General features: G+C 53.1%; 1 protein-coding gene across 2 annotated transcripts; it reads left to right on the top strand.

The window, feature by feature from the left end:
• Positions 1–1,783: 1,783 nt before the first annotated feature.
• MPP2 (MAGUK p55 scaffold protein 2) lies at positions 1,784–26,780 on the top strand (the record flags this gene model as incomplete). 2 transcript variants are annotated; one of them, XM_080713546.1, is made up of 12 exons in its annotated part: positions 1,784–1,814; positions 6,967–7,085; positions 20,977–21,129; positions 21,267–21,416; positions 21,944–22,171; positions 22,708–22,839; positions 22,950–23,055; positions 23,142–23,210; positions 23,442–23,603; positions 24,246–24,448; positions 24,767–24,895; positions 26,604–26,780. In XM_080713546.1, 12 exons carry the CDS (start codon positions 1,784–1,786, stop codon positions 26,778–26,780), a joined length of 1,659 nt encoding a protein of 552 aa, XP_080569672.1. The 2 variants fall into 2 exon arrangements, with proteins under 2 accessions (XP_080569672.1, XP_080569671.1); XM_080713545.1 differs by lacking the exon at positions 1,784–1,814 and adding an exon at positions 5,418–5,499.

The raw sequence follows: 26,780 nt of genomic DNA, 5'->3' as shown, positions 1-26,780 counted from the left end.
ACCCTGGACATTTCCCCCAGCCTGGGTGCTGGCCTGAGAGGGTGACCTCTCCCTGAGAGCTTCATTCTCCCCTGTTCTCCGGGGTGGCTTCAGGAGGGAGGGGGGCCGGCCCCTTACCTGAGCTCAGGTGATCAGCTCAGCCAGGGAGAGGACTGGGGCAGAGAGGGTTTTCTTGAAAATCAGGTGGGAGTTCCTTTGAGAAGAATCCTTGTTGGGGAGGAGGTGAAGTTGCTGTGGCCCCCCCTACCCCCGCATTCAGTCCTAAAGTGGGCACTGCCAGCTGCTCCCCCCCCACTCCCCACCCCTGCTGTGAGCCACTGCCTTCTGTTGTCATGGCAACTGGGGAATTAGGGTTTTATCCAGCAGCACGCGGCCAGGAAGGCAAAGCAAGGGGAGCCAGCCTAGCTTGGGGGCCCTGGGATGGGCACTAGGGCTGTAGGGGCCTTGCCTGCCTCTGCCCTGAACCCCAGTTCTTCTGTCCCCGGCTCTGTGCTAAGAAGGGGTACGGGGAGAGAGGAGGCCGGAGAGGCCTTGGGGACTGGGGCATCCTTTCTGTCACCTATACCACGCAAAGCCTGGCTCCTAGAAGTGAACAGAATGAATGTGGTTCTTGCTTTCATGGAGTCTACGGTACGGGACACTCACCTTTCCTTTCCTGCTTTTGACTCAGATTCTGGGCTTTTACCCTTCACCCCCCAGCATACACACACTTCAAAAGAGACAGATGGTGCTCAGAAACATGACTTTTTAAAAAATGATACTGTAGCCGGGCGTGGCTGCACACGCCTGTCATCCCCATGCTTGGGAGGCTGAGACAGGAGGATCGCACAGGTTCAAAGCTGGCCTCAGCTACTTAGTGAGGCTCTCAGCAACTTAGTGAGACCCTGTTTCCAAATAAAGTATAAAAAAGGTCTGGGAGTATAGCCCGGAGGTAGAAGCCCCTGGGTTTCACCCCTAGTACCACCAAAAAAAAAAAAAAAATTGTAGATTGAACCCAGCCAGGGGCATTCTACCTTTGAGCTACACCCCCATCTCTATTTTATTTTATTTTTTTATTTTGAAACAGGGTCTAGCTATAAGGCTGGCCTCAAACTCGCAATTCTCCTGTCTCAGCCTCTAAAGTGCCAGGATTATGGGTGTGCACAACCACATCTGGCTAGAAACATGATTAAAAAAAGCTGGGTGTGGTGGCGCTGGCTTGTAATCCCAGCATTTGGGAGGCTGAAACAGGAGGATCACGGTTCAAGGACAGCCTTAGCTACTTAGTGAGACCCTTTGCAACTCAGTGAGACCCTGTTTCCAAATAAAGAATAAAAATATAGGGCTGGGGGTGTAGCTCGGAGGGCGAATGCCCCTGGGTTCCATCTCCAGACCTGGAAAAAAAAAAAAAAGGCCTGGGTTTTCAGTGTCACTTGGGTTGTGTTTGGTGTTGTGGTTCTGAGGCCAAACCCAGGGACTTGCACATATGAGGCAGGTGCTCTGCAAGGAAGCTACGTCCCTAGGAGCTACATCCCGAGCTCAGCTTTGTGACCTTGGGCAAGTCATCAGCGGCTCCGACCCTCCCCAGTTTCCTCCTCTGGAACGGGCAGGTGATCTGCTCTTCCTGCCTCTCTGTGCGCTTGGGATCACTGTCGGTATAACCCCTCGTTCCTGAGCAGTGCCCTCCCCTACATCACGGCTGCTCCTGCCGGGGACGCCCCTCCCTCCCCCTTGGGTCCTCGAGCCTTCTCATCCTCCTCTCTCCCTTCCAGGAGACACATTTCAGAGCCTCGCTGACCTCACCATGCCGGTCGCTGCCACCAACTCTGAGTCTGGTAAGAAGCGGGGAGGTGGTCAGCTTACTTCAGCCCTGGGGGCCCGGTGAGGACTTGGGAGTGGGGCAGCAGTCAGTCCCACAGCTGCCCCCAACTGGTGCTCCACCCCAGCCCCAGCCGTCCATTCAGCCCATCCCTGCTCTGAGGTCTCTGTGCTGGGCCAGGGGAAGAGGAATGAGACCTCCACCTGGCCTGGACGGGAGGCAGCGGCCTACCTGACCCACACTTGCAGGAGTCCCTGGAGGGTTGCCTGGGGGTAGAGGGGCTATGGCAGCACAAGGGGCCCAGGCAGCAGAGAGGCCTGTGGTGCGGCCCCCCAGGTCAGCAGGTGCTGAAGGGGGGTGGGGGCATTGGGGTGTGGAAGCTGTGAATGGAGAGTCAAGGACGGGCTCAGGATGTCTGGATGGGACGCTGTAGGGAGTTTTAGGGGAAAGAAGTGGGCCACTCAAAAAAGCGGGAAAGCCCGGATCCTTATGGAGCAGGCTCCTCCTTCCTCTCCTCCTCCTCCTCCTCCTCCTCCTCTTTCTTCTTCTCCTTCTCCTTCTTCTTTTCTTCTTCCGGTACTGGAGACCCAGGGGCATTCAACCTCTGAGCTACATCCCCAGCCCTACTTTTTATTCTTTCTTTTTTTTTTTTTTGTGGCACTGGGGATGGAACCCAGGGGCCTTCTACCCCTGGTCTACACTCCCAGACCTATTTTATATTTTATTTGGAAACAGGGTCTCACTAAGTTGCTGAGAGCCTCACTAAGTAGCTGAGGCTGGCTTCAAACCCACACGATCCTCCTGTCTCAGCCTCCCAAGTACTGGGATGATAAACGTGCACCACCATGACCAGCTTATTCTTTATTTTTGAAACAGGATCTCACTGAGTTGCAGAGGGCCTCACTAAGTAGCTGAGGCTGTCCTTGTGCCCCGATCCTCCTGTCTCAGCCTCCCAAATGCTGGGATGACAAGCATGCGCCACCACGCCCAGCGCCTTTCCTCTTCTGTAAAGGGCAATGTGAGTAGGTTCCTGTGAGTGACATCCACAGTTATGCCGCCACTGCGGCTGCTGAATTGTTTGCTATGGCATTTGCCTTGTGACTGCGTCAGCCACCTGCCTTGGGGGACCTGTTTTCCCTAAGATGAGGTAGAAGACAAGATCAGTGTTCTTAGTATTTATTGGTCCCTGATCTCTGAGGATCTCATGACCACAGTTCGGCCCTCATCATAGACAAGTGCTTTATACCCCACATTTACATTCTACTCCAGGGGCTCATGGATCCCTTTGAGTGCATTCTGGGACCAACCAGGTTTGGTTTCCTGTGCTGGAGGCTTCCTATGATCTGGCAGCTGCTGCCAACTGCTTTGGTTTGACTGACTTCCCGCTGCTTGGATGCCTCCAGTGCAACTCCTTCCTTGCCCTGTGTCCTGCTGCTCCCTCTGCGAGGCTCTGGTTAGGGCTCCATCCCTACCCTCTGATATGGAAGGCAGCAAGCAAGAACCTGCTCTGTGACGCCCTGTCCCCTAGCAAAGTCCCTTCTCCACGCAGGGGAGGGACTGTGCAATGCCCCAGCTCTCGTGGCCTTGGAGGGCTCAGCTCCTCTCCAGCCTGCTGGGCCCCCAGGGCCCCACTGTAAGCGGCTTAGGGGTTAATTAAACCCATCCCTGAGCCTGTGATTAATGGCCTCTCAATCTGAGGCTGCCCAGTAAGCCCATTAATAGTGCCCAACAGGGGTGTAGAGGAAGGAGGGAGCCCGGTGATTTGCTGGGCCACTTGATAGGGGTGTATGGGGTGGGGGGCAGGGGTAGAGCCCAGGGTCATGGCGCCTGCTTTCTCAAAGGACTCCTGAGCCCTCTGCTTCCCTGGGTGTGGTGCCACGGGCTGCTTCTGGCTTCCCATATCTAAAGAAAGAAGCACGAAGTGCTATTCTTCCTGGAGCCAAGTGTGATGGTGCACACCTGTAACCCCAGTACTTGGGAGGCTGAGACAGGAGGATTACAGGTTCTAGGGCAACCTCATTAACCTAGAAAGACTCTGTTTCAAACAAAACAAAACAAAACACAACCACAACAACCAAAAAAAGGCCAGGGGTATAGGTTGGAGGTAGAAAGCCCTTGGGTTCAATCCCTGGTAACACACACACACACACACACGATTCTGTTTCTTATCATCTAGTGGCCTTTGCACTTTCCAGGAGACTGAGAGCCAGCTGGCCCCACCTCTGAGGTCAGGGTCCTCCTCCTTGGCCAGCACCTTCCCGCCTTGGGCTCTGCAGAGCGGGGCTAGCAAGGTCCTTTTCCCAGCCTTTCCCATGGGTCGAATAGTCCTTGTCATTTCATTGTGAGGGAGAGAGTGTGAGTGGATTCCTCTTGCAGAGAGACTCCGTCTCTCCTTTGAATAAGGTGAAGACCCCCTTTCTTGAAGGCTGAGGAGCATCATGGGCAATGATGCCTGCTGAGAGTTTAGAGATCTAACCCCGACCTGCCCTGCCGCCTGCCCTCCCTTCCCCTTCCCCAGCCTCCCTCCTTTCTTTGAATGAAGGCAGTAATGTAGAGCTGCTCTCAGGTGGAACTGTCCCTTTAAATTTCTCTCACCCTGGGTTACGGTCCTGTGTGTAATCCTGCCTGCTGCCATGGCAACCAGGGGTGCAAAGCAACCTGGTGCCACTCCTCAGAGAATGGCTGACTTATGGCTACAGCAGTGCCCTGGTGGTGACCTCGTGGGTACAGGGTCTCAGAGGAAGGGGGCACTGGGCTCCAGGAACTGCCAAGCCCCTCTCTCCTGCCCACCCTTACTTCTGTTTCATGAATGTACCCTCACTACGCCCTCGCCCAATTCCAAGAGGCCTGACTGGCCTCTGGGTATCACCCCTCACCCAGGGGCAGAGCTAGCAGGAGATGGGGGAGAGGGTGCTGCTGAGGCGGGCTCAGAGGGATGAGCCTTCTCTGCCACCCGGGATGGATGGATGGATGGCCCCCCAGAGGCCCGAGGACAGCACTTGGGGTTGAGGTATTTATCTCAAGCCACAGTAGTGTCATCACTACCCTAGGGTTGTTGGAGAAGAAGGTCATTTTAAAGGAAACAGGACTTGGAGAGGGAACAGAGAGCAGAAGTCAGCGGGCCTCGGGGAGGAGGGGGCGCAGGACGAGTTACAGGGGGGACTTCCAGAAAAGAAGAGTGTAGAAATAAGATGGGGCCAAGACCCCGCTGCCCTTGGGTTTCCTGGCGCTGGCTGTGAGGGGAAGGTCTCTGCGCACCACAGCAGTCCGAAGGGGCATCGCACTTACCCCACCGTCTCCCCAAACCTTCTGCTAGCTCCGCCTCCCCACGTCCACTGGTACTTAAGGATGGGGATCAGGCCACGGGTAGGATGACTCCGCCACCACCACCGCCTCCTCCCATCAGTTACCGCCCCTTCCCCACCCGCAGTGCCCCGAGCTTTAGCCAATCAGCAAGACGGTAGGGACGGCGGAGCCTTGCTATTGGCTGATTCTGCAGCGCTCCCGAGTCCCGCCTTCACCAGCGCAGCTGGGGTCTGGCTGGGAAAGAGGCAGCCGGGGAAGGTAGGGAACCTCCGCCCACGTTGGCCGACCCGGGAAGCCTGGGCCGGGGGTCGCCATGGCCGGCAGCCCAGGCAGCGGGGCCTCCTTGGAGGGGATATCCCTGGGCTCCTCTGAGGAAGCGGAGCTCCGGAGGGAAGGTAGGGAGAGATGGAGCAGGGAGGCTGGGGATGAGGGGGAAGGTGGCCGCCAACCCATCCTCCCCTGGCAGGTATTGGGGCATCAAGAGGGGTGCCCTATGAGCGGGTACCCGGGAGCCTGAAGGGTCTGGGGTTCTGGCTCCCCGGGAGAGCTGGCCTGGGCAAGAGGGCACCACCTCCCCTGGCTTAGTCGCCACCCATAACTAGCAGGCGGGGGGAGTCTGAGCTTCGTTGAGGAGAGTGGATCCCTGGCCGAGTGGGACGCTTCCCTGCCTGGCTAATTTCACAGTCCACGGAGGGCCTTACCCGGCTCTGACTCAAACCACGCTCAGGCCTGGCAGGAGGGGTCTGGAGGGCAGGTTGGGGTGTCCCAGAAGACCCTGAACCATCTCTGCCAGCTCCGGTTTCAGTGCCCCCTCCGGGCACCCCCAGCCCTTCCTGGAGGAGGGGAGCATCGAGACAGCGTTGAGAGGTGCCAGGGACAGTCTCCCCCTCTCCTCCGGGACTTGGGGGCTGTGTTGCAGATGTAGGCGTGGGTGGCAGGGTGACAGCGTAATGATACCCTGTGCCCATCTCTGCCCCCAGTTGGGCACACTCTGCTTCTGCCTCCCTTCTCCTGGCACCTGCCACAGCCTGGAGCTCCCACCTCTGCCAATGGGTGAAGGAAGCCCCCACCTCAGACCTGGGTGGCCGTTGTGTGGCCCAGCCCCAGGTGTTCTCATGATCCTGGCTATGTCCCACCCAGGCTGGAGTTAGCTCATCACTGTGATGACTGGGTCTGACCTCTGCCCTTGGGTGTCCACAGCCATCCCAGGTCCCAGGGTACCTGTTGCCCCAGCTCCTGCCGATGTTCCAGGCCTCAGCATCCACACTGACTTTTCAGTGATCGCGGGTTGTCATCTGTCAGGGAAAGACTGAGGCCGTGGGGGACGGTGATGTGGGACCTGATTAGTGGTGTGGTGTGGACTGCATGCCACGTTGGCCTGGCTTCCTGGGGGGTTGCCTGCTTGTCACTGGGCCTGCACTCAGGGACAGGCTCCAGGCACTGTCTCGCTTATCTCCGAGCCTACCAGGTGCAGGTGGCTGAGTCCTGAGGCTTCAGCCCAGAGGTTGACTGAGGCAGGCACCTGTGGGCCCTCTGGGACCTGACACCAGCTTCCCTTTCTCTGTCTCACCTGAGTCTACTTCCTGCTTCCTGGAGCCTCCCACTGCCCAGGCTGGCTTTACCTCCTGGTGGAGAGAGCTGGCCGGGGAACTGCCCCCACCCCTAGGATCTCTGCCGCAGAAGGGAAGGGAGTGCTGGCCAGGGGCTCATTCCTGAGGGACGGGGTGGAGGGGGAGGTGTATGTGTGGATCTTCTGTGCCCAGCTTTGTGCAGTGAGTTCTGTAGCCAGTGAGGTTTATCCGAGGCGTGATTACTGTGCCCAGCTGGTACTTGAGTGTCTCACTGCCTGTCCCCTCCCCCAGCCATGCAGCAAGTCCTGGACAACCTGGGATCCCTCCCCAATGCCACGGGGGCTGCGGAGCTGGACCTGATCTTCCTTCGAGGCATTATGGAAAGTCCCATAGTCAGATCTCTGGCCAAGGTATAGTGCTTCCGAGAGGCGGGCACAAGAGGCCCCCCAGGGGGTTTGTGGAGGAGCATCATGCCCTGTGCTGACCCCGAGGCTGCAGGTGGGGGCTGCCCCCACCCTTGACTGGTGCGTATGTGACGGATGCTTGCTGACTGCCTGCCTGTGAAGCCCCTGTTGGGGTTTCAAGGTGGTTCAGATTGGGGATGTTGAGAGCCACCTGGGGCTGAGATGACAGGGTTCCAGGTAAACCAGTGGAACTTGGTTTTTGGTGTCAGGGTGGGGGAGGGGAGGAGGGAATTCTCCCTGTCCTGAGGAGGAAGAGGGGAGGGGAAGACAGTGCCAGTTGCTTGGGTGGAGGCAAGGCTTGGTGTTATGGGAAATCAGACCCAAGCTTTCTGGTTTCTCATTTGAGGTGTGAGTTATACGGATCTCTATTCCTCTCCTGGGAATTCGAGATCAGGGGCTGAGCAGGGGGTCCAGAAGGAAGTTTGACTTGTCATTGAAAGAGAGAGAAAATCCAATGGACAGGGACCTGGGCTGTCCATGGCAGATGCCCTTTTCCCAAGCTGGGGGTGACTCAGGCTGGAGACAGAGAGGAAGCAGAGAGTGGTTTGAGCCCAGGGTGTGTGCAGGGAGAGGCGAGAGGGGAGCTGGCAAGAATGGGTCCCAGCAACCCTGCTGGGGCCTGGGCTGGGAGGAGGCAGGAGGCTGGGAGAGAAGGAGGCTGAAGGGAAGAGGGCTGAGGTCAGAGAGAGGGCGATGGGAGGGAAGCGCTTCTTAGAAGGGTGGTGCTGGGGATGATAAAACAGTTGGGTGTGGCTGCAGGGGGCTGGGTGTTAAAGAGGTGTAGGAATGGCAGACTTGGGGGGATGGGCGTGTCTGCCTGATGTTGGGGTCTGAGGAGATGCAGGTGTTGGGGTGGGGAGAAGGCTGCAGGCTCCAGGGTTTTCGGTGAGTGGTGGCAAGGTGGTGGGAGGTCCACAGTGACAGTGGTGGTCGGGAGGAGGCAGATGGGGTGAGGCCGGCCTGGTGTGGGGTGAGGAGGAGGACCAGGTCCTACTGGGGGGAGGGAGCAGCTGCAGGGGTCGCTGTCTCCCTGGACATGGTGTGGTTGCATTGTTGTCTGTGGAATGGTTGAAATTCTGGGAGGTTGTTAAGAGCAGGTGATGGAAAGTCTGAGAAGAGCCAGGTGTGTCCCACCTGCCTGTAATCCCAGTTCTTGAGAGGCTGAGACAGGAGGATCGCAGGTTCGAAGCCAGCCTCAGAAACTTAGTGGGGCCCTCTGTAACTTAGTGAGATTCTGTTTCCAAATAAGAAGTAAAATCAGGCTGGGGATGTAGCTCAGAGGTAGAATGGCCCTGGATTCAATCCCCAGCGTCCCAAAAAGAAAAAAAAAGTCTGAGAATGTTAGTAGAAATTTAGGGAGCCAGGCATGGTGGCGCACGCTTGTAATTCTAGTACCTGGGAGGATGAGGCAGAAGGATCACAGATTTGAGGCCAGCCTCAGCAACTTAGTGAGGCTCTCAGCAATTTAGTGAGACTTTGTTTCCAAATAAAAAAAAAATAAAATAAAATAGGGCTGAGAGTGTACCCCGCCCATACACACAGAAATTTAGGGGAAGGCCTGGGGCGTGGTGGCTTGTAACCCCGTGCTTGGGAGGCGGAGACAGGAGGATCGCGCAGGTTCGAAGCCAGCCGCTCTGGCTTAAGAGACCCTGTTTCCAAATAAAAATATAAAAAACAGGTGTCTGGGAGTGTAGCCCAGCGGTAGAAGGGTTTTCAGGAACCCCAGTACCACCAAAATAAATAAATAAATAAATAAATAAAATAAAAAAAAAGAAATTTAGGGGAAGAAATAACTGGGCCATCCAGAGGAGACAGGAGAAGCAGAAGGGCAGGTTGTTTTCACTTAGTGATCCAATATTATACGCTTTTAGCAAAAATGAAAGCAAGATGTTACGCACATTTCAGACAGGAAAGCTGTAGGCTCTGTGAGGACAGAAATGTTTGTTTGGTCCACTACCGTGTCCCCAGAGCCTAAAAGAGCACCCAGAACTAGTGGGTGCTTAGTAAACATTTATTCAATGAATAAATACAAAAGAGTTAAGAAAATAACAGCCGGGCGTGGTGGCGCACGCCTGTAATCCCAGCATTCGGGAGGCTGAGACCGGAGGATCGCGGTTCGCGGACAGCCTCAGCCACTTAGTGAGGCCCTCTGCAACTCAGTGAGACCCGGTTTCAAAATAAAGAATAAAAATAGGGCAGGGGGTGTAGCTTGGAGGTCAGATGCCCCTGGGTTCCATCTCTAGACCTGCAAACAAACAAACAACCCCCCCCCCAAACATAGCAATCCCTTGAATACCTGTATTCAAACCCAGAGTTGCTTCAGGTCTTGCTATGAGGTGGTGGTGGTGGTGGTGGTGGTGGTGGTGATGGTGGTGGTGGTGGTGGTGATGGTGGTGGTGGGGTGATGGTGGTGGTGGTGGTGATGGTGGTGGTGGTGGTGGTGGTGGTGGTGGTGGTGGTGGTGTGTGTGTGTGTGTGTGTTAAATTATTTATTTTTGGTACTGAGGATTGGACCCAGGGGCATTCCACCTCAGCTATACCCTCAGCCCTTTTTTATTTTTTAATTTTAATTATTTATTTATTTTTTGGTGGTACTGGGGTTCCTGGAAGCCCCTCTTCTACCTCCGGGCTACACGCCCAGACCTATTTTTTATATTTTTAAAATTTGAAAACAGGGTCTTGTAAGCCAGCGCGGCTGGCTTCGAACCTGCGCGATCCTCCTGTCTCTGCCTCCCAAGTGCAGGGATTACAAGTGTGCGCCACCATGCCCGGCACCCTTTTTTAAATTTTAAAACAGGATCTTGCTAAATTGCGGAGGGTCTCATTAAGTTGCTGAGGCTAGCTAGCCTCGAACCTTCAATCCTCCTGTCTCAGCCTCCCAAGAACTGGAATTATAGGCATGTGCCACCATGCTCAGCTTGCTTATTTACTTATATTTTTGTGGTACTGGGAATGGAACCCAGGGGCATTTGACCTCCAAGCTACACCCCCTGCCCTATTTTTATTCTTCATTTTGAAACAGGGTCTTACTAAGTTGTGGAGAGCTTTACTAAGTAGCTGGGAGGTAGAATGCCCCTGGGTTCCATTCCCAGTACTGAAAAAAAAGGGGAAAAAAAGTAACCAATGTTACTCCTACTGTAAGCTCCCTTCTCTAGAAATGTTTTTGGGGCTTAAGCCCATCAGAATTTCCCAGGACATTCCTGGGATGGTTCCAGGTGCATAGAGCTCAATAGAAAGATGACATCATTCAACTCTGAGACCACAGTAAAGTCTAATAGGCGATGAGAATCCAGTGCCTTTTCCCCTTTATCTGGCTGGAAAATAAACAGGAAATGAGTCTCCATAAAGGCCTGAGCTCATTAAAAAAAAAAAGACAAAGACAAAGAGAAAGCAGCTGGCGTGGTGATGCACACCTGTCATCCCAGTATTGGGAGGCCGAGACAGAGATTGCAGGTTTGAGGACAGCCTCAGTAACTTAGCGAGGCCCTCGGCAATTTAGTGAGACCCTGTTTTTTTTTTTGTTTTTTTTTTTTTTTTGGTGGTACTGGGGGTGGAACCCAGAGGCTTTCTACCTCTGGGCTATACTCCCAGACCTTTTTTTATATTTTATTTGGAAACAGGGTCTCACTAAGTTGCTGAGAGCCTCACTAAGTAGCTGAGGCTGGCTTCGAACCTGTGTGATCCTGTCTCAGCCTCCCAAGCACTTTCTTACTAAATTGAACGATAATGTCACCATAGATAAATTTCTAGTCTAATAGAAAAAAAATATATACTTTGTTAGTAAAGATGAAAGGTCTAGCTGTAAAACCTTGGTTCTTCTGAAGAAATGGCCCAGAAGCCCTCAGGCCTGGAGTCAGGCTGGAGCTGTCTCTGGGCTCAGCTCTGGTCTCAGATCTGGCAGCCAGTGTAGGAGGGGCTGGGCTGGGGAGTTCTGCGGCCAGGGAAGGGCAGGGCCTGAGAGCACACCGCAGAGTCAGAGTGTTGGGGGGAAGTCAAGTCTGGGGTATCAGCTCAAGCCCAGGGCGTGGACTGCAGACAGCAGGCAGAAGTCCTGGCTGTGGCTGGCATCCGGGAACGCAGACATGGACGAGCAGCAGGTCTTCCAATAGCAGGCCACGGTCAGGAACCCAAGGCAGGTGACATTCAGAAATCCAAGACAATTGTTATCGGCAGAAAGACGCCTCCGGGCTCGCTGGAAGGCAGTGTATGGATAAATCCACTCGAGATAACACAAAAAAGAGCTCGGGGTTTGGAGTCAGACGGCTCCTGACCGGCTGTGTGACGTTAGTCTGTCTGTCAACCTCTCTGAGCTCCGGTTATTTCTTCTGAGAAGAGGGAAAAAGGACGCCTGTCTCTGGAGTCAGGATGGAGCTGGTGGAGATGGGGATGCGGAAGTGCTTCCTACCCCACTAGCGCTGATAGACTGTGGTCTTGGCCACTCAGGTTTCTCGGAGGGCTCCTGTTCTGTGGTGAGGCTGGGGCAGGAGCGCTGGGGAAGTGAGCCAGGGTCCTAAGAGAATAAGGGTCCCAGAGGCCACTAAGATGGAGACTCCGGCGAGGGGGCGGGTGAGCTGAGGCTGCAGCATCGGGGACCCCGCGTATCAGCTGTCGGTGCATCACAAAACACCCCACTGTGTAGCGGCCTAAAAGGACCATGATGTAGTTCCCATGGTTTCGGAGGCTGGCAGGGGGGTTTTTCTGGGCTGGGCTTGCTCCCTGGGGCTGGGTGCTCCAGGATGACCTCGCCCACATGCCTGGTGACCGGAAGGGGCAATGTCTGGGCGGCAGCCCCGGCCCCTTCCCATGATGGTTTCCCCAGTCTGCTGAAGTATTGCTTTTATTTGAGTGATCTCATGTTTAAAGTTTTCTCTGGGCTATACAATTTGGATGGCTGCATTCCTGTGTGTGTGGGTAAGACACCAGGGGCGGCCACAGGAAGAGGAGCGGACCCACCTTGGGAGGGCCATTGATCGCAGCTGGACAGTGAGCTGTTCGGGAGGCCCCGGTTTCCTGCAGGAAACCTCCCCCTCCTTCCATGGAACAGAAGCTGCTAAGGCCAAAATGAGCAGCCTCTCTGATGCTGAAGTCAGGACGCCTGGTTCCTGTTAACCAAGAGCTCTGCCCGGGACTGACACGGTGAGGTCCATGGTACCCGAGTGCCGCTGTTCTTCTGAAACTCAGTTTCTGGGGCTCCAAAACTGAGGCCCCAGATTCCAGCATGGTCCTGGGCACAGCGGTGGCAAAGCCCGGAAGCCTCCATCTCTCACTCTGGGACGCAGCGGCCTGCGCTGAACTCAGCGGCTGTGGATCTGTTTCTCCTGAGCAAGAGCACTCTGGCCAGCCACAGGTTGGTGTAGGTGACTCTTGGGCCACGTGGAGCCCTGTTCCCCTGGATTATTTAGAGAAGAGAAGGCAGAAAGAGACTAACCTTTATTAAGCACCTGTTGTATACAAAGTACAGTGTCCATGTCACTGAAACCTCACAGTATTCCTATGAGGTGTTATTAAAATGTGTCTTTCAGCTGGGCGCCGTGGCGCACATTTGTTATTCCAGTACTTGGGAGGCAGAGACAGGAGGATCGCAGGTTCAAGGACAGCTTCAGGAAGTAGTCAGCGACTCTCATCAACCTAGTGAGACCCTGTTTCAAAATAAAAATAAAATAGGGCTAGGAGTATAGCTCAGAGGTAGAATGCCCCTGGGTTCCATCCCCAGTACCACATAGGCACACACACAAAATGTCTCTTTCTTAGACAGTGGTGCACACTTGTAATCCCAGTAGTTGGGAGGCTGAGACGGGAGAATCTCAGGTTCAAGACCAGCCTCAGCAACTTAATGAGGCCCTTCGCAACTCAGCAAGACCCTATTTCAGAAAAAAAAGAATAAAGTTGAGTTGGGCATGGTGGGTTGTAATCCCAGCATTCGGGAGGCTGAGACAGGAGGATCGCGGTTCGCGGACAGCCTCAGCTACTTAGTGAGGCCCTCTGCAACTCAGTGAGACCCTGTTTCAAAATAAAGAATAAAAAATAGGGCAGGGGGTGTAGCTCAAAGGTAGAATGCCCCTGGGTTCCATCCCCAGTACCGCAAAAAAAAATATTATGGAAAATTTCAAAACGGTGTCCTGAATCCCATCATCCATCGCTCCACCTCAACAGCTGACAGCTCCTCAACTGCCCTGTTTCATCCACACCTCCACCCACTTCCCTCGCTCCGGAAGGATTTTGAAGCAAATCTAGACATAATATAATCTATAAGTATTTTGGTATCTATATAAAAATAAGGGTTCTTAAACCGGGCGTGGTGGTGCAAGCCTGTAATCCCAGTACTTGGGAGGCCAAGACAGGAGGATCAAGGTCAGCCTCAGCAAGTTGGTGAGCCCTCTGCAACGTAGGGAGACCCTGTTTCAAAGTAAAATATACAGGCTGGATGTGGTGGCGCACGCTTGTAATCCCAGCATTCGGGAGGCTGAGACAGGAGGATCGCAGTTCGCGGCCAGCCTCAGCTACTTAGTGAGGCCCTCCGCAACTCAGTGAGACCCTGTTTCAAAATAAAGAAAAGCCGGGCGTGGTGGCGCACGCTTGTAATCCCTCCGCTTGGGAGGTGGAGGCAGGAGGACTGCGCTGGTTCGAAGCCAGCCTTGCTGGCTTAAGAGACCCTGTTTCCCAATAAAATATAAAATAGGTCTGGGAGTGTAGCCCAGAGGTAAAAGAGTTCCATCCCCAGTAAACCAATAAATAAATAAATAAATAAATAAATAAATAAATAAAAAATAGGGAAGGGGATGTAGCTCAGAGGTCGAATGCCCCTGGGTTCCAGACCCAGACCCGCAAAAAAACAAAAACAAAAACAAATACAAAACCAATAGGGCTGGGGGTGTAGCTCAAAGATAGAATGCCCCTAGTTTCAATCCCTAGTAACACACACACACGCACACACACACATGTGCACACACATATACACACACAGAATTCTTTGAAAAATAATCATACTATCATTATCATACTTAAAATATTAAACAACAATTTTCTTATGGATTTTTTTGTGATACTAGGGATTGAACCCAGAGGGATTCCACCTCCAAGCTACACCCCCTGCCCTATTTTTCTTATTCTTTATTTTGAAACAGGGTCTCACTAAGTTACGGAGGGCCTCACTAAGTAGCTGAAGCTGGCTGCAAACCTGTGATCCTCTTGTCTCAGCCTCCCAAGTACTGGAATTATAAGCACATGCCACGGTGCCCGGCTTCTTATAGATTTTTAACAGATGGCAATGGGACATGTACACAGTTATTTTGAAAGTACTGCAGTGGATCCATATCTCATGCCGTATATCATAATCAGTTCCAAATGGATCTGAGGTCTCAGTGTGAAAACACATGTTCTAGGAGAAAACATAGATGGCGTGCGGGTAAAGCCCCATCCTTAATACTATGCCTCGAGATGCAGGTGCATGAAGCCAGGTGTGTGGCGCACACCTGCAATCCCAGTACTTGGGAGGGAGGCTGAGACAGGAGGATCACAGGTTCATGGCCAGCCTCTGCTACTTAGTGAGGCCTTTTTTCCAAATAAAAAACTAAAATAGGGCTAGGGGCGGTGCTTGGAGGTAGAATGCCTCTGGGTTAAATCTCCGGCACCAAGGAAAAAAAATTCAGATGCGTGAAAGATTAATAAATTCAACCATATGAAAAAATATTTTTTTTGGCATGGCAGAAACACTGTAAGCAGAGTCACAAGACAGATGACAAACTGAGTAGAAATAATTTGCTGGAACTATCACCAATAAAGGGCTAATCTCATTAGAGAGAGAACATTTAAAAGTGGGGGGAATAAACCAAATAGCAAAATTGGCAAAAGATGTGAACAGACAGTTCATAGAAAAAGATATCCAGATGGTCCCCAAACATACGAAGAGGTGCCTGGCTTCACTCAGAACCAGCAAAATGCAAATTAAGCCTCATGGATCATGGATCCAGGAGACTTGGATCATGTCTGATCCATGTGATTGGCAGGCATTCAAAGGATTGATTGACATCGCTGGTGAGCTCAGGGAACTCTCCCGAACAATGCCGGTGCCAGGGAAAATCGGCCCCAGCCCCATGGAGGGAGATTTGTCAATATCTAAGAAAACTGCGCTTGTATTTACAGTGCGACCCAGCAAGGCTTACAGGAATCCCGTGAAAGATCTCTGCAGATACAGAGCACCGTGCCATGGCGATGAAACGGGATTCTCCTCTTGTCGGGTTCTTGTCCAGTGGGTTTCAAGGATTAGTAAAGAGCTTAGAAATCGGAAAGTTTATTTTAAGTCAGGGAATAAAAGAAGACAAAGAGGGAAAGTGTCCCGGGAAAAGAGTAACTTCCTAAGCTATTGGGAGGTGGGCTTTTAAACCTTCCTGAGGCTTCCCATCTACTCTTTTATGATTGGTCAGAATTGGTTTGGAGGAACCAATGACTTTTGCACAATTTTTTTGTTTTTTGGCGGTACTGGGAGTGGTACCCAGGGGCATGCTACCTCCGAGCTATACCCTCAGGCCTATTTTTTATTTTTTTTATTTTGAAACAGGGTCTCTGAGTTGTAAAGGGCCTCAGTAGCTGAGGCTGCCCTCAAACTGCAATCCTCCTGTCTCAGCCTCCTGAATGCGGGGATTACAAGTGTGCGCCACCACGCCCAGCTTGACTTTTGCACAATTTTGATCCTTAATTTGAATTGCTATCTTTTTAATTTTTTTGCGGGTCTGGGGATGGAACCCAGGGGCATTCGACCTCCGAGATACACCCCTGCCCTATTTTTTATTCTTTATTTTGAGACAGGGTCTCATTAAGTTGCGGAGGGCCTCACGAGGAGCTGAGGTTGGCCGCGAACCGCGATCCTCTAGTCTCAGTCTCCCAAATGCTGGGATTACAAGCGTGCGCCACCACGCCCAGCTTGAATTGCTATCTTGTAGGCTGGCGGGCCCTGATTTCCTGGTGCCCACCAATCTCTCACACTCCTGCTCACCTCCCCCCCTCGCAGAAGGCCATGCAGATGGCCCTCTTTAATCCCTCCTGTTGCCAGGTCTGCTGCCTGCTTCAGTTATTCACTACAGCATTATTTGTAACAGCAAAATATCAGGAGCAACAAAAATACCCGTGGAGACTGGTTGAATAAATTTTGAAACTTAAGTCATAACCAAGTGTGCACACCTATAATCCCAGTACTTGGGAGGCTGAGACAGGAGGATCGCAGGTTTGTGGCCAGCCTCAGCAACTTGTGAGGCCCTCCACAACTTAGTGAAACCCTGTTTTAAAATAGAGAATAAAGTCGGGCATGGTAGCGCACGCGTGTAATCCCCGCGCTTGGGAGGCGGAGACAGGATCGTGCAGGTTCGAAGCCAGCTGCGCTGGTTTAAGAGACCCTGTTTCCAAATAAAAAAGTATAAAAATATGTCTGGGAGTGTAGCCTGGAGGTAGAAGGGTTTCCAGGAACCCCAGTACCACCAAAAAAAAAAAAAAAAAAAAAAAAAAAAAGAGAGAGAGAGAGAGAGAGAGAGAGAGAGAGAGAGAATAAAAATTAGGGCTGAGGATGTAGCTTAGAGGTAGAATGCCCCTAGGTTCAATTCCCAGTACTGCAAAAGAAAAACCTAAAACAAAGTAAAAAGGCTGGAGTTGTAGCTTTGAAGATAGAATACCCCTGGGTTCCATCTCCAATAATAATAATAATAATAATAATAATAATAATAATAATAGACAAATATCTCCAGGGAGTGGCATAGATTTCCAACTAGTAGTTAAGTTAAAAAAAAAAAGCCAGGCATGGTGTCACATGCCTATAATCCCAGTACTTGAGAGGCCAAGACAGGAGGATCACAAGATTGAGGTTAGCCTCAGCAAATTTAAGCAAGACTCTGTTTCAAAATAATAATAATAATAATAATAATAATAATAATAATAATAATGCCTGGGATTGTGGTTTGGAGGTAGAACATCCCTGGGCCCAATCCCTACCTCCACAAATATTTAAAATTAACAAAAATTTAGGCCAGGCATGCTGATGCACGCCTATAATCCTCATAGCTGGGAGGCTGAGACAGGAGAATTACAGGTTCAAGGACAGCTGTAGCAAGTAGTGAGATGCTTAAGAACCTAGCAAGACCCTGTTTCCAAATAAGAAATAAAATCGGGCTAGGGATGTAGCTCAAAGGTAGAATGCCTCTGGCTTCAAGCCCCAGTACCGCAGAAAATAAAAAATAAAATTAAAAAAACTTACTCTTGCTTGCATGTTTGTGTCCCCTCCAGAATTCCTGTTGAAATTTAATTCTCAATGCAGTAGTGTTAAGATGTAGGTATTAAGGGAATGGTTAAGTCATGAAGATGGAGCCTTCATGAACAGGATCAGCAGGCTTCAAAAAGGGTTGCAGAGAATTGACTAGACTCTTTGTCCTTCTGCCTTTTGAGGCAGCAAGATGGCCTTCACTAGAAACCAAGTGCCAGCAGCCTGGTCTTGGGCCTCCCAGCCTTTAGAAGTATAAGGAATAACTTTCTATTATTTGCCATGTGCGGTTGTGCACAACTATTATCCCAATACTTGAGAGGCTGAGACAGGAGGATTGCAGGTTTCTAGCCAGCCTTAGCAACTTAGCAAGACTCTGTTTTGAATTAAAAAATCAAAAGGGCTAGGGGTGAAATTTGGAGGTAGAATACACCTGGTTTTGATCCCCAATACCAAAACTTTTTTTTTCTATCACTTATAAATTACTCCATCTCATGTATTTTTTTGTTACAACGGCACATATGAACTGATACACTACTTAAGCTAACGTGTAAGCAAGGTAGAAACTGTAGTGCCTCAGTTATAGCAGTCACATTTCAGATGTTCTGCTACTCTTGGATTTTGGCTACTTGTTGGACAGCAGAGATATAGAACATCTCTATTAACTTAAGTTCTTTCAGATATTGATATTCTGAGGACAAAGAGCTGGAGATAAATCTTGATTTTTTTTTTTTTTTTTTTGGTGGTACTGGGGTGGAACCCAGGGGCTTTCTATCTTCGGGCTATACTCCCAGACCTATTTTATACTTTATTTGGAAACAGGGTCTCACCAAGTTGCTGAGAGCCTCACTAAGTAGCTGAGGCTGGCTTAGAACCTGTGTGATCCTCCTGTCTCAGCCTCCCAAGTGTTGGGATTACAAGCGTGTGCCACCACGCCTGGCTAAATCTTGATTTTTGACTTAGATTTTTTTTTTTTTTTTTTGCAGAACTGGGGATGGAACCCAGGGGCATTCTACCTCCAAGCTACACCCCCAGCCCTATTGTTTATTTATTTTGAAACAGGGTCTCACTAAGTTGCCAAGAGCCTTGCTAAGTAGCTGAGGCTGTCCATGAACCTGAATCCTCCTGTTTCAGCCTCCTCAGCTTCCCAAGTACTGGGATTACAAGCATGCACGGCTGAATTTATGACTTAGCAGATTTATGACAGGCAATTCTGAAACTTAATTTTGAAGGCTGGAACAAGGAAGTAAATAGATCGACATTATTGGGAAATAAGTTCTCACTGAAGGAGAAGGGAGATGTAGATACAGAATGGAAGGAAATGAGGAATGTCCTGTGGAGTTTGGTATTAATTAGAACTATCGGTACCAACTAATGTTTGTCAAGGAAATGACACCCTAGAAGCAGCAAGTGCTGGGTTCTAAATTCAGATCCCCTCCATAAGGGATCAGGGCTCCTGGAGGAACTGTTTCCAGGTCCATGTGGGTAAAGCGTAAGGAGAGCCTGTGCCAGAAGGGAAGAAGGTGCTCAGGAACTGATGGGGACAGTCAGTAGTGCACAGCCCAGCCTGGGTGGCCTGGGTGGGACAAGTCTGGGGTAAATTGAGCCAAGGAAGATGTGATGGTAATGGACCAGAGCACCCTGAGTGAAAGATAATGGACCAGAGCACCCTGAGTGAAAGAATGTGTAGTAGCCCGGTGTGGCGGCTCAGGCCTGTAATCCCAGCACTTGAAAGGCCGAGACAGGAGGATCTCTGGCTTGACCAGCCTCAGCAATTTAGCAAGAATAAAAAATAAAATAGGGCTGGGATGTGGCTTGGAGGTCGAATGCCCCTGAGTTCAACACACACACACACACACACACACACACACACACACACACACAGAGGGTGAGATTCTTGTTTAGAGCCTAGATTAGAAAACTAAAACGAGTTTGGTGGCGCACGCTTGTAATCCCCGCGCTTGGGAGGCAGAGATAGGAGGATCGCGCAGGTTTGAAGCCAGCCTTGCTGGCTTAAGAGACCCTGTTTCCAAATAAAATATAAAAAATAGGTCTGGCAGTGTAGACCAAACCTATTTTTTATATTTTATTTGGAAACAGGTTCCATCCCCAGTACCACCAAAAAACAACAAAACAACAACAACAAACAACAACTAAAACTAAAGGATATTTCTGGGACAATGATGAAGATTTGAATATGGACTCTATATTAGATAATATATCAGTGTATCAGTGTTCAGTTTCTTGTGTATGATAATGGTATTGTGGTTTATGGAGCAGAATGTTTTGCTCCAGGTCACACATGCTGAAGTCTTTGAAGTGATTCAGAGGAGGAGAAGAGTCCCTACATGTATCCCAGAAACGAGATCGCCTTCTTCCTAATCTCACACAGTGTTGCTGGCTGGTCTCGGGGGAAGCTTCCTTTGACCTCTTCAGAGCCCCTTGGTCGTGGAGCCAGAGTCAGCAGAGTCCTAAGCAGGTGCAAGGGCCTCTCCGGGCACCGCACACTGCCTTCTTGACCTTCCCTTTATGGGAGCAGGGGCTGAAGAGATCCAAGTTCAAGTCCTGGTGACCTTGGGAATCTTACTCCAACCCAGCCATCATGCTGCATGGAAGAAGTTGTTCTTGAACTCAAAGATCTGTAGGATTTGGGGGGGCTGGGGACAATTTGATGTCTTTTTATTTGGTTTGGTTCTAGGAATTGAACCCAGTGGCCTTCTACCTCTGAGCTCTGTCTCCAGTCCCCCTCCTTTTTAAATTTGAAACAAGATCTCCTTAAGTTGCTGAAGGTTTCGTTAAATGGCTGAGGCTAGCCCTGGAACCTGCAATCCTCTTTGTCTCCGTTGTGATCCTCCTGTCTCAGCCTCAGAAGTACTGGGATTACAGGTGTATGCCACCACACTGGGCCAATTTGATGATTTTTTTTCTGTATGGGGGTGGAACCCAGAGGCTTTCTACCTCCGGGCTATACTTCTGTACATATACATACATACATACATACATACATACATACATATGTGTGTGTGTGTGTGTGTATATATATAAAATTTGGAAACAGGGTCTCACTAAATTGCTGAAAGCCTAAGTAGCTGAGGCTGGCTTCGAACCTGTGCGATCCTTCTGTCTCAGCCTCCTAAGCACTGGGATTACAAGCATTCGCCATCACGCCATCCTATTTTTATTCTTTCTTTTGAAACAAGGTTTCAGTGAGTTGCAAAGGGCCTCACTAAGTAGCTGAAGCTGGCCATCTCAGCCTCCCAAATGCTGAGATTACAAGCATGCGTCACCATGCCAGGCCCGTTTGATGATTTTTGATGCCCTTCTTTGGCTGGGCTGGAATGCAAGTTTGTTCCTTGGGTGTTCCCTTCCTTTTGGAGAAGATAGGAGAAAGCGTGGTATGCGTGTGCACTGGTGTGCTTGTGTGTGAGTGAGGGGCTAAAGCTGAAACCTGGAGCAAAGAGTGGGTGGGGTCTAAAGTCAAGGATTTGGGGCTGGGAGCCCCGGAGAGGCCTGGGAGCTGGGGAAGGGGTGCTGCTTGGTACCCCAGGGCTCAGGAGACACAGCCAGCCTCTTCCGCCTTGTCCCCACCCCCAGGCCCACGAAAGGCTGGAGGAGACCAAGCTGGAGGCGGTGCGCGACAACAACCTGGAGCTGGTGCAGGAGATCCTGCGGGACCTGGCGCAGTTGGCGGAGCAGAGCAGCACGGCGGCAGAGCTGGCCCGCATCCTCCAGGAGCCCCACTTCCAGGTGCCTGGCCGCGTGGGGATACCAAGGCCTTCAACTGGGGCCCGCCCTGATGGGAGGGGGGCAGGGAATTGGAACCCGGGTGGGAAGGGTTCCCAGGGCACTGCCCCATCTCTCTCCTCTTCCCTCCGTCTGTCTAGTCCCTCCTGGAGACGCATGACTCAGTAGCTTCCAAGACCTATGAGACGCCACCCCCCAGCCCTGGTCTGGACCCCACGTTCAGCAACCAGCCTGTGCCACCGGATGCGGTGCGCATGGTGGGCATCCGCAAGACCGCAGGGGAGCATCTGGTGAGCGCGCGCGGCGGGGCGTGAGTCTGCGGGGGGGGGGGGGCATTGAGAGTAACCAGTGGAAGAGCCTGGTGCTGCGGCGCAGCCAGGAATCCCAGTACCGAGAGGCTGAGTCAGGAGGATCGCTGCTTCGGGGCCAGCCTCAGCAATTTAGCGAGACTCTTGGCAACTCTCTGTTTCAAAATTTAAAAGGGCTAGGGATAGCTTGGAGGTAGAATGCCTCTGGGTCTCATCTCCATTGCCCCCCCCCTCAAAAAAAGAAAAAAAAACAGAAAAAAGAAAAGAAAAAAAAAGAAAAAAGAAAAAAAAAGAAAGAAAAGAAAAAAGAAAGAAAAAAGGTCTTGGGGTATAGTGCAATGGAGAGTGCCCCTGGGTCCGATCCCCAGTATAGAAAGCGAAGGAGAGAATTGGGGCAGATAGAGGAGGGGTTTGCGAGGCGGGAGGTGGGGTAGAGACAGGAATGGTGGGCCCTTTGGGAGATTCTTAGAGGAGGTGGAATCACGTCACTTGAGCCCTCGGGCCCGCAGGGCGTGACGTTCCGCGTGGAGGGCGGCGAGCTGGTGATCGCACGCATTCTGCACGGGGGCATGGTGGCCCAGCAAGGCCTGCTGCATGTGGGCGACATCATCAAGGAGGTGAACGGGCAGCCGGTGGGCAGCGACCCCCGGGCACTGCAGGAGCTCCTGCGCAGCGCCAGCGGCAGCGTCATCCTGAAGATCCTGCCCAGCTACCAGGAGCCGCATCTGCCCCGCCAGGTGGGCCCTTCTGCCTAACCCCAACCCAGCAGAGCCCAAGGGGTGGCGGAGCCTCCCAGCCGTCGGGTTGTAGGCCTCTTGGACATCTTCCTCTCCAGCGGGTTTGCTTGAGGCAAAATAGGCAGTGGGCCTAGGGGCGGCCATTCACAGCCAATCCACGAATAATGCGTTTGCCTGCCTTACACGTGGGCACGCATGTGTGCATGTGCAGGGGACCTGCGCGTACCCACGACCTGTGACGCCTGAATATACAAGAAGGTGCCTGCGTCCTGCCCAGTGGTCTTTGCACGCATGTGTAGAGTGGGGTTGTTGAGTGTCTTGGACAGCCGTCTCTTGGTTGGTGGGTGGTGGAAGCCTGGCTGCTCTGCCCACCTTTCATATTAGCTCCTTACCTCTCTCTGCCAAGGGGAAGGGGTGGGATACTGGGTTAGGTGCCAGGTTAGGCCTCTACCCTGGTGATCCTGTGTCCCATACCTACTCCCAACAGAGACTTCCCCTGCCCTTTTTCTTGACTCTCTGCCAATTCTGGGGCCCAGGTATTTGTGAAATGCCATTTTGACTATGACCCCGCCCGAGACAGCCTCATCCCCTGCAAGGAAGCAGGCCTGCGCTTCAACGCTGGGGATTTGCTTCAGATTGTAAACCAGGACGATGCCAACTGGTGGCAGGTGAGCCCCCCGCGCTCCTGCGGTATCTCCAGGTATGGTGTGGCGGGGAGGTGAGGGCGCAGGGAGGGGTCCTCTCACTCAGGCAGATTTGCGGCTCACGTCCATTTCAGGCATGCCACGTAGAAGGGGGCAGTGCTGGGCTCATCCCTAGCCAGCTGCTGGAGGAGAAGAGGAAAGCCTTTGTCAAGCGGGACCTGGAGCTGACACCCACTTCTGGTAGGAGCCCCTCCCCCCACCCATGAGCCCATTCTGGGACCTGGCATGGCCTTGCCTGCCTTACTCACCGGTCTCCCTGTGGCCAGGGACCCTATGCGGCAGCCTTTCAGGAAAGAAAAAGAAGAGAATGATGTATCTGACCACCAAGAATGCAGGTGGGTATTAGCATCCCTCCTGGGCCTCCTCTAACCCAGCATTTCCACCCCGTCCCCACCAGTGACCTGTGGCTATGCCCTTCTGGCTTCAACGCTGCCCCCTTTGTCCCGAGGGTCTGCCCAGTTCCTCGTGGTCCCCTGGTCCCGAGCCCGTCCATCCTTGCCCTCCCTGAGAGCTCTGCCCGCCCTCACAGTGCAGTCTGATGACCGGTGCCTTCTCTCTCTGTCCAGAGTTTGACCGCCACGAGCTGCTCATTTACGAGGAGGTGGCGCGCATGCCCCCTTTCCGCCGGAAAACCTTGGTGCTGATTGGGGCTCAGGGTGTGGGCCGGCGCAGCCTGAAGAACAAGCTTATCATGTGGGATCCGGATCGCTATGGCACCACGGTGCCCTGTGAGTGGGGGCTCGGGGCTGCCCGGGTACCTGCTGGCTCCACTGAAGCTTCAGGGGCCTCGGTCCCGGGTGTGAGCTGTGGGGCGTGCGCCCTCTGTGGGTGGAAATGGGGAACTGCAGCCTGGGAGGACTGAGGAAGGAGTCTTGCCAACTAGTAGCCAGATCTGCAGGACTGGACTTCCCTTCTCTCCTGTTTCACTTGTTAAAAGCTTTTTTTTTTTTTTTTTTTTTTTTAAAGTGAGTCTCCAGCCCAGTGAAATACAGGGCATCTTAGTTCAGAACCAGTTGGCGTGTTGGTGGGAGGTGTTGACAGCTTCTGGCTCCTAGAGGCAGGAACTAGGGTGCTGACCACAGGTCGGCTCGGCCCGTGTGGTGGGCTTTGGGCTGCACGTTGCCCTTGCTGAGCCTGAGCCATCCATTCTTGAGCATTGGGCTGGACCAGGTCCTCCGCGAAGGTCCCCCCAGCGTGTCCGCCTCACGCCTGTGTGAGCGTGTGCGTGTGCCAGCGCTGAGGGTAGAGCAGGTGTGTGCCACGGCGCAGGGCTGGAGTGCAGCCTGAGAACCCAGGCCACATGCAGAGCGGGCACGTGTGTGTCTGAGGTGTGTGGCCTGCCTGTCACCCTTCAACCTTTCTCCTCCCAGACACATCCCGGAGGCCGAAGGACTCGGAGCGCGAAGGCCAGGGCTACAGCTTTGTGTCCCGTGGCGAGATGGAGGCCGACATCCGTGCTGGCCGCTACCTGGAGCACGGCGAGTACGAGGGCAACCTGTACGGGACGCGAATCGACTCCATCCAGGGCGTGGTGGCCGCCGGCAAGGTGTGCGTGCTGGACGTCAACCCCCAGGTACCGCCCAGCTGCTCCCCCCCACACGGCAGGCTCCCGAGCAGCCCCAAGTACCCCTCAACTACCGCTAGGGGCCCAGCCCACCCAGAACCCCTTCCTCTGCCTCTTAGACCCCCTCCCGACCCTCCCCCAGCTTCCCAAGCCCAGGCAGCTGCCAGCTCCCCGTTTATCATCCACCCCCGGGACTCAGGGCGCAGAACCCAAACCTCCCTTTCTTACCTAATCTCGAGCGCCCACTTCCAGGCACCCCAGCTGTCCTCCCTGTTGCTGGGACGTATGTGGGGACACGCGCCCCGCCCTCCTCCCCTCCCTCTGCAGGCCGTGAAGGTGCTGAGGACAGCCGAGTTCGTGCCCTACGTGGTGTTCATTGAGGCCCCCGACTACGAGACCCTGCGGGCCATGAACAGGGCCGCACTGGAGAGCGGGGTGTCCACCAAGCAGCTCACGGTGAGGGGCTCTGCGGTGCGATGGGAGGGCGCTGAGGCTGTGGGGTGGTGGGCGTCGGGCTTGAGCTGATGGAGAGGAGGTGGCGGGTCCTGGGGAAGGCGCCCACCTCCGTTGTCAGCGAGGGAGGGCTTTCGCCGCCTGCTCTGCGATGTGGAGAGGGACACGGCCTGGGGTGGAGGAGCTTCTGACTCCAGGCCCATAGCCTGGTCTACTCTGCAGAGTGAGGGCCAAAGGAGGTCCAGCGGGCCAGGGGGGATCTGTGGGGCAGAGGTGGGCCAGGTGGGCTCGGGGTTGGCAGAGGGAGGGAGAAAGCCAGAGGCGGAAGGCCGGCTGGAGGGATGAGCTATTATCTAGAGATGCTTCGCCCTCTCTGGAGTTGCAGGACTCTGGGTCACCTCCTCCCTGTGCCCTGGTTCAGCCTGGGTTGTGGGGCACTGAGCTTAGGGGTCCCTCTGCTGGCCATATCTGCTACTGTAGCTCTCAGGCCGCCTCTGAGTCACGTAGGGGGGAGGCTGCCCGGGCGGGGCTCTCTAGGGATGGTTCCTGACTCTGGGTAACAAATTGGGTTGAGCGGAGTCTCTGGGTCGCGGCTGGCCTCCACGTATTTAAGTCAGTTGTGGAGCTCCCTTCCCTAACCTTACCTAACCAGCTTCCTTGGGGTATGGCACGGGGCCTCCTTGCACACTTGTGGAGTACCCTAGTACTACCTCTCAAGCTGCATTGGTGGGGGGGCCTGGTCAGACTGGAGGGAGCACTGGCCTGGGGGTCGGGCAGACCTTATTCAGCCACAGACTAAATAGGGACCTCACTTTCCTCTGTTGTGAACAGTAGATGATTGATTCCACCCTGCAAAGGTGTAGCAAGATCACATGGGTCCCAGAGTGGTCAGCGCTGTGCTTGGCATCAACTAAAGCTTATTTCCAGCTCATCGTGGTGGTGTATGCCTGTAATCCCAGTTTGTGGGAGGCTGAGACAGGAGCATCACAGTTTTTTTGGTTTTTGCAGCACTGGGGATTGAACCCAGGGGTATTCTACCTCTGAGATCCACTCCCAGTCCCATTTTATTATTTTTAATTTTGAAATAGGGTCTCACTGAGTTGTAGAGGACCTCACTAACTAACTAGCTGAGGCTGGCTGTGAACCTGTGATCCTCCAGTCTCAGCCTCCCAAGTACTGGGATTACAATCGTGTGCCACCACACCCGGCTCAGGATCATAGGTTTGAGGCCCGTCTCAGCAACTTAGAGAGACCTTGTTTCAAAATAAAAATAAAGCCAAGTGTGGGGGTGCACGCTTGTAATCCCAGTATTTGGAAGGCCGAGACAGGAGGATCCAGGTTTGTGGCCAGCCTCAGCTACTTAATGAAATCCTCCACAACTTAGTGAGACCCTGTTTTCAAATAAAGAATTAAAACTAGGGCTGAGGATGTACCTTGGAGGCAGAATGCCCTTAGGTTCAATCCCTAGTACCAAAAAACAGAATAAAACAAAGCCCTGCCTGCCTGCCTGCCTTCCTCACACCCGCCTGCCCATCATGGTTGCAGGCGAGCCCCTTGGGGGGAACAGGCGGGGAGGGCTCCCACCCCCTGGCCATGGAGTCCACACCAGTGAGGTCGGGCTTTGGAGGGGCGGGCGGTGGACCCCGCCGCGATGGAGGGGAGGTGCGGGCTGCGGCAGCGCTGACCAGCAGGGGCGCCCTTGTGCCGGCAGGAGGCCGACCTCAGGCGCACGGTGGAGGAGAGCAGCCGCATCCAGCGAGGCTACGGGCACTACTTCGACCTCAGCCTGGTCAACAGTAACCTGGAGAGGACCTTCCGCGAGCTCCAGGCTGCCATGGAGAAGCTGCGGACGGAGCCCCAGTGGGTGCCTGTCAGCTGGGTGTACTGA

The sequence above is a fragment of the Muscardinus avellanarius genome, assembly GCF_963383645.1.
Source record: "Muscardinus avellanarius genome assembly, chromosome: 16".
Classification (NCBI taxonomy): Eukaryota; Metazoa; Chordata; class Mammalia; order Rodentia; family Gliridae; genus Muscardinus; species Muscardinus avellanarius.
Note: the sequence above shows the minus strand (reverse complement) of the source record. Positions and strands in the feature narration are given on the sequence as shown.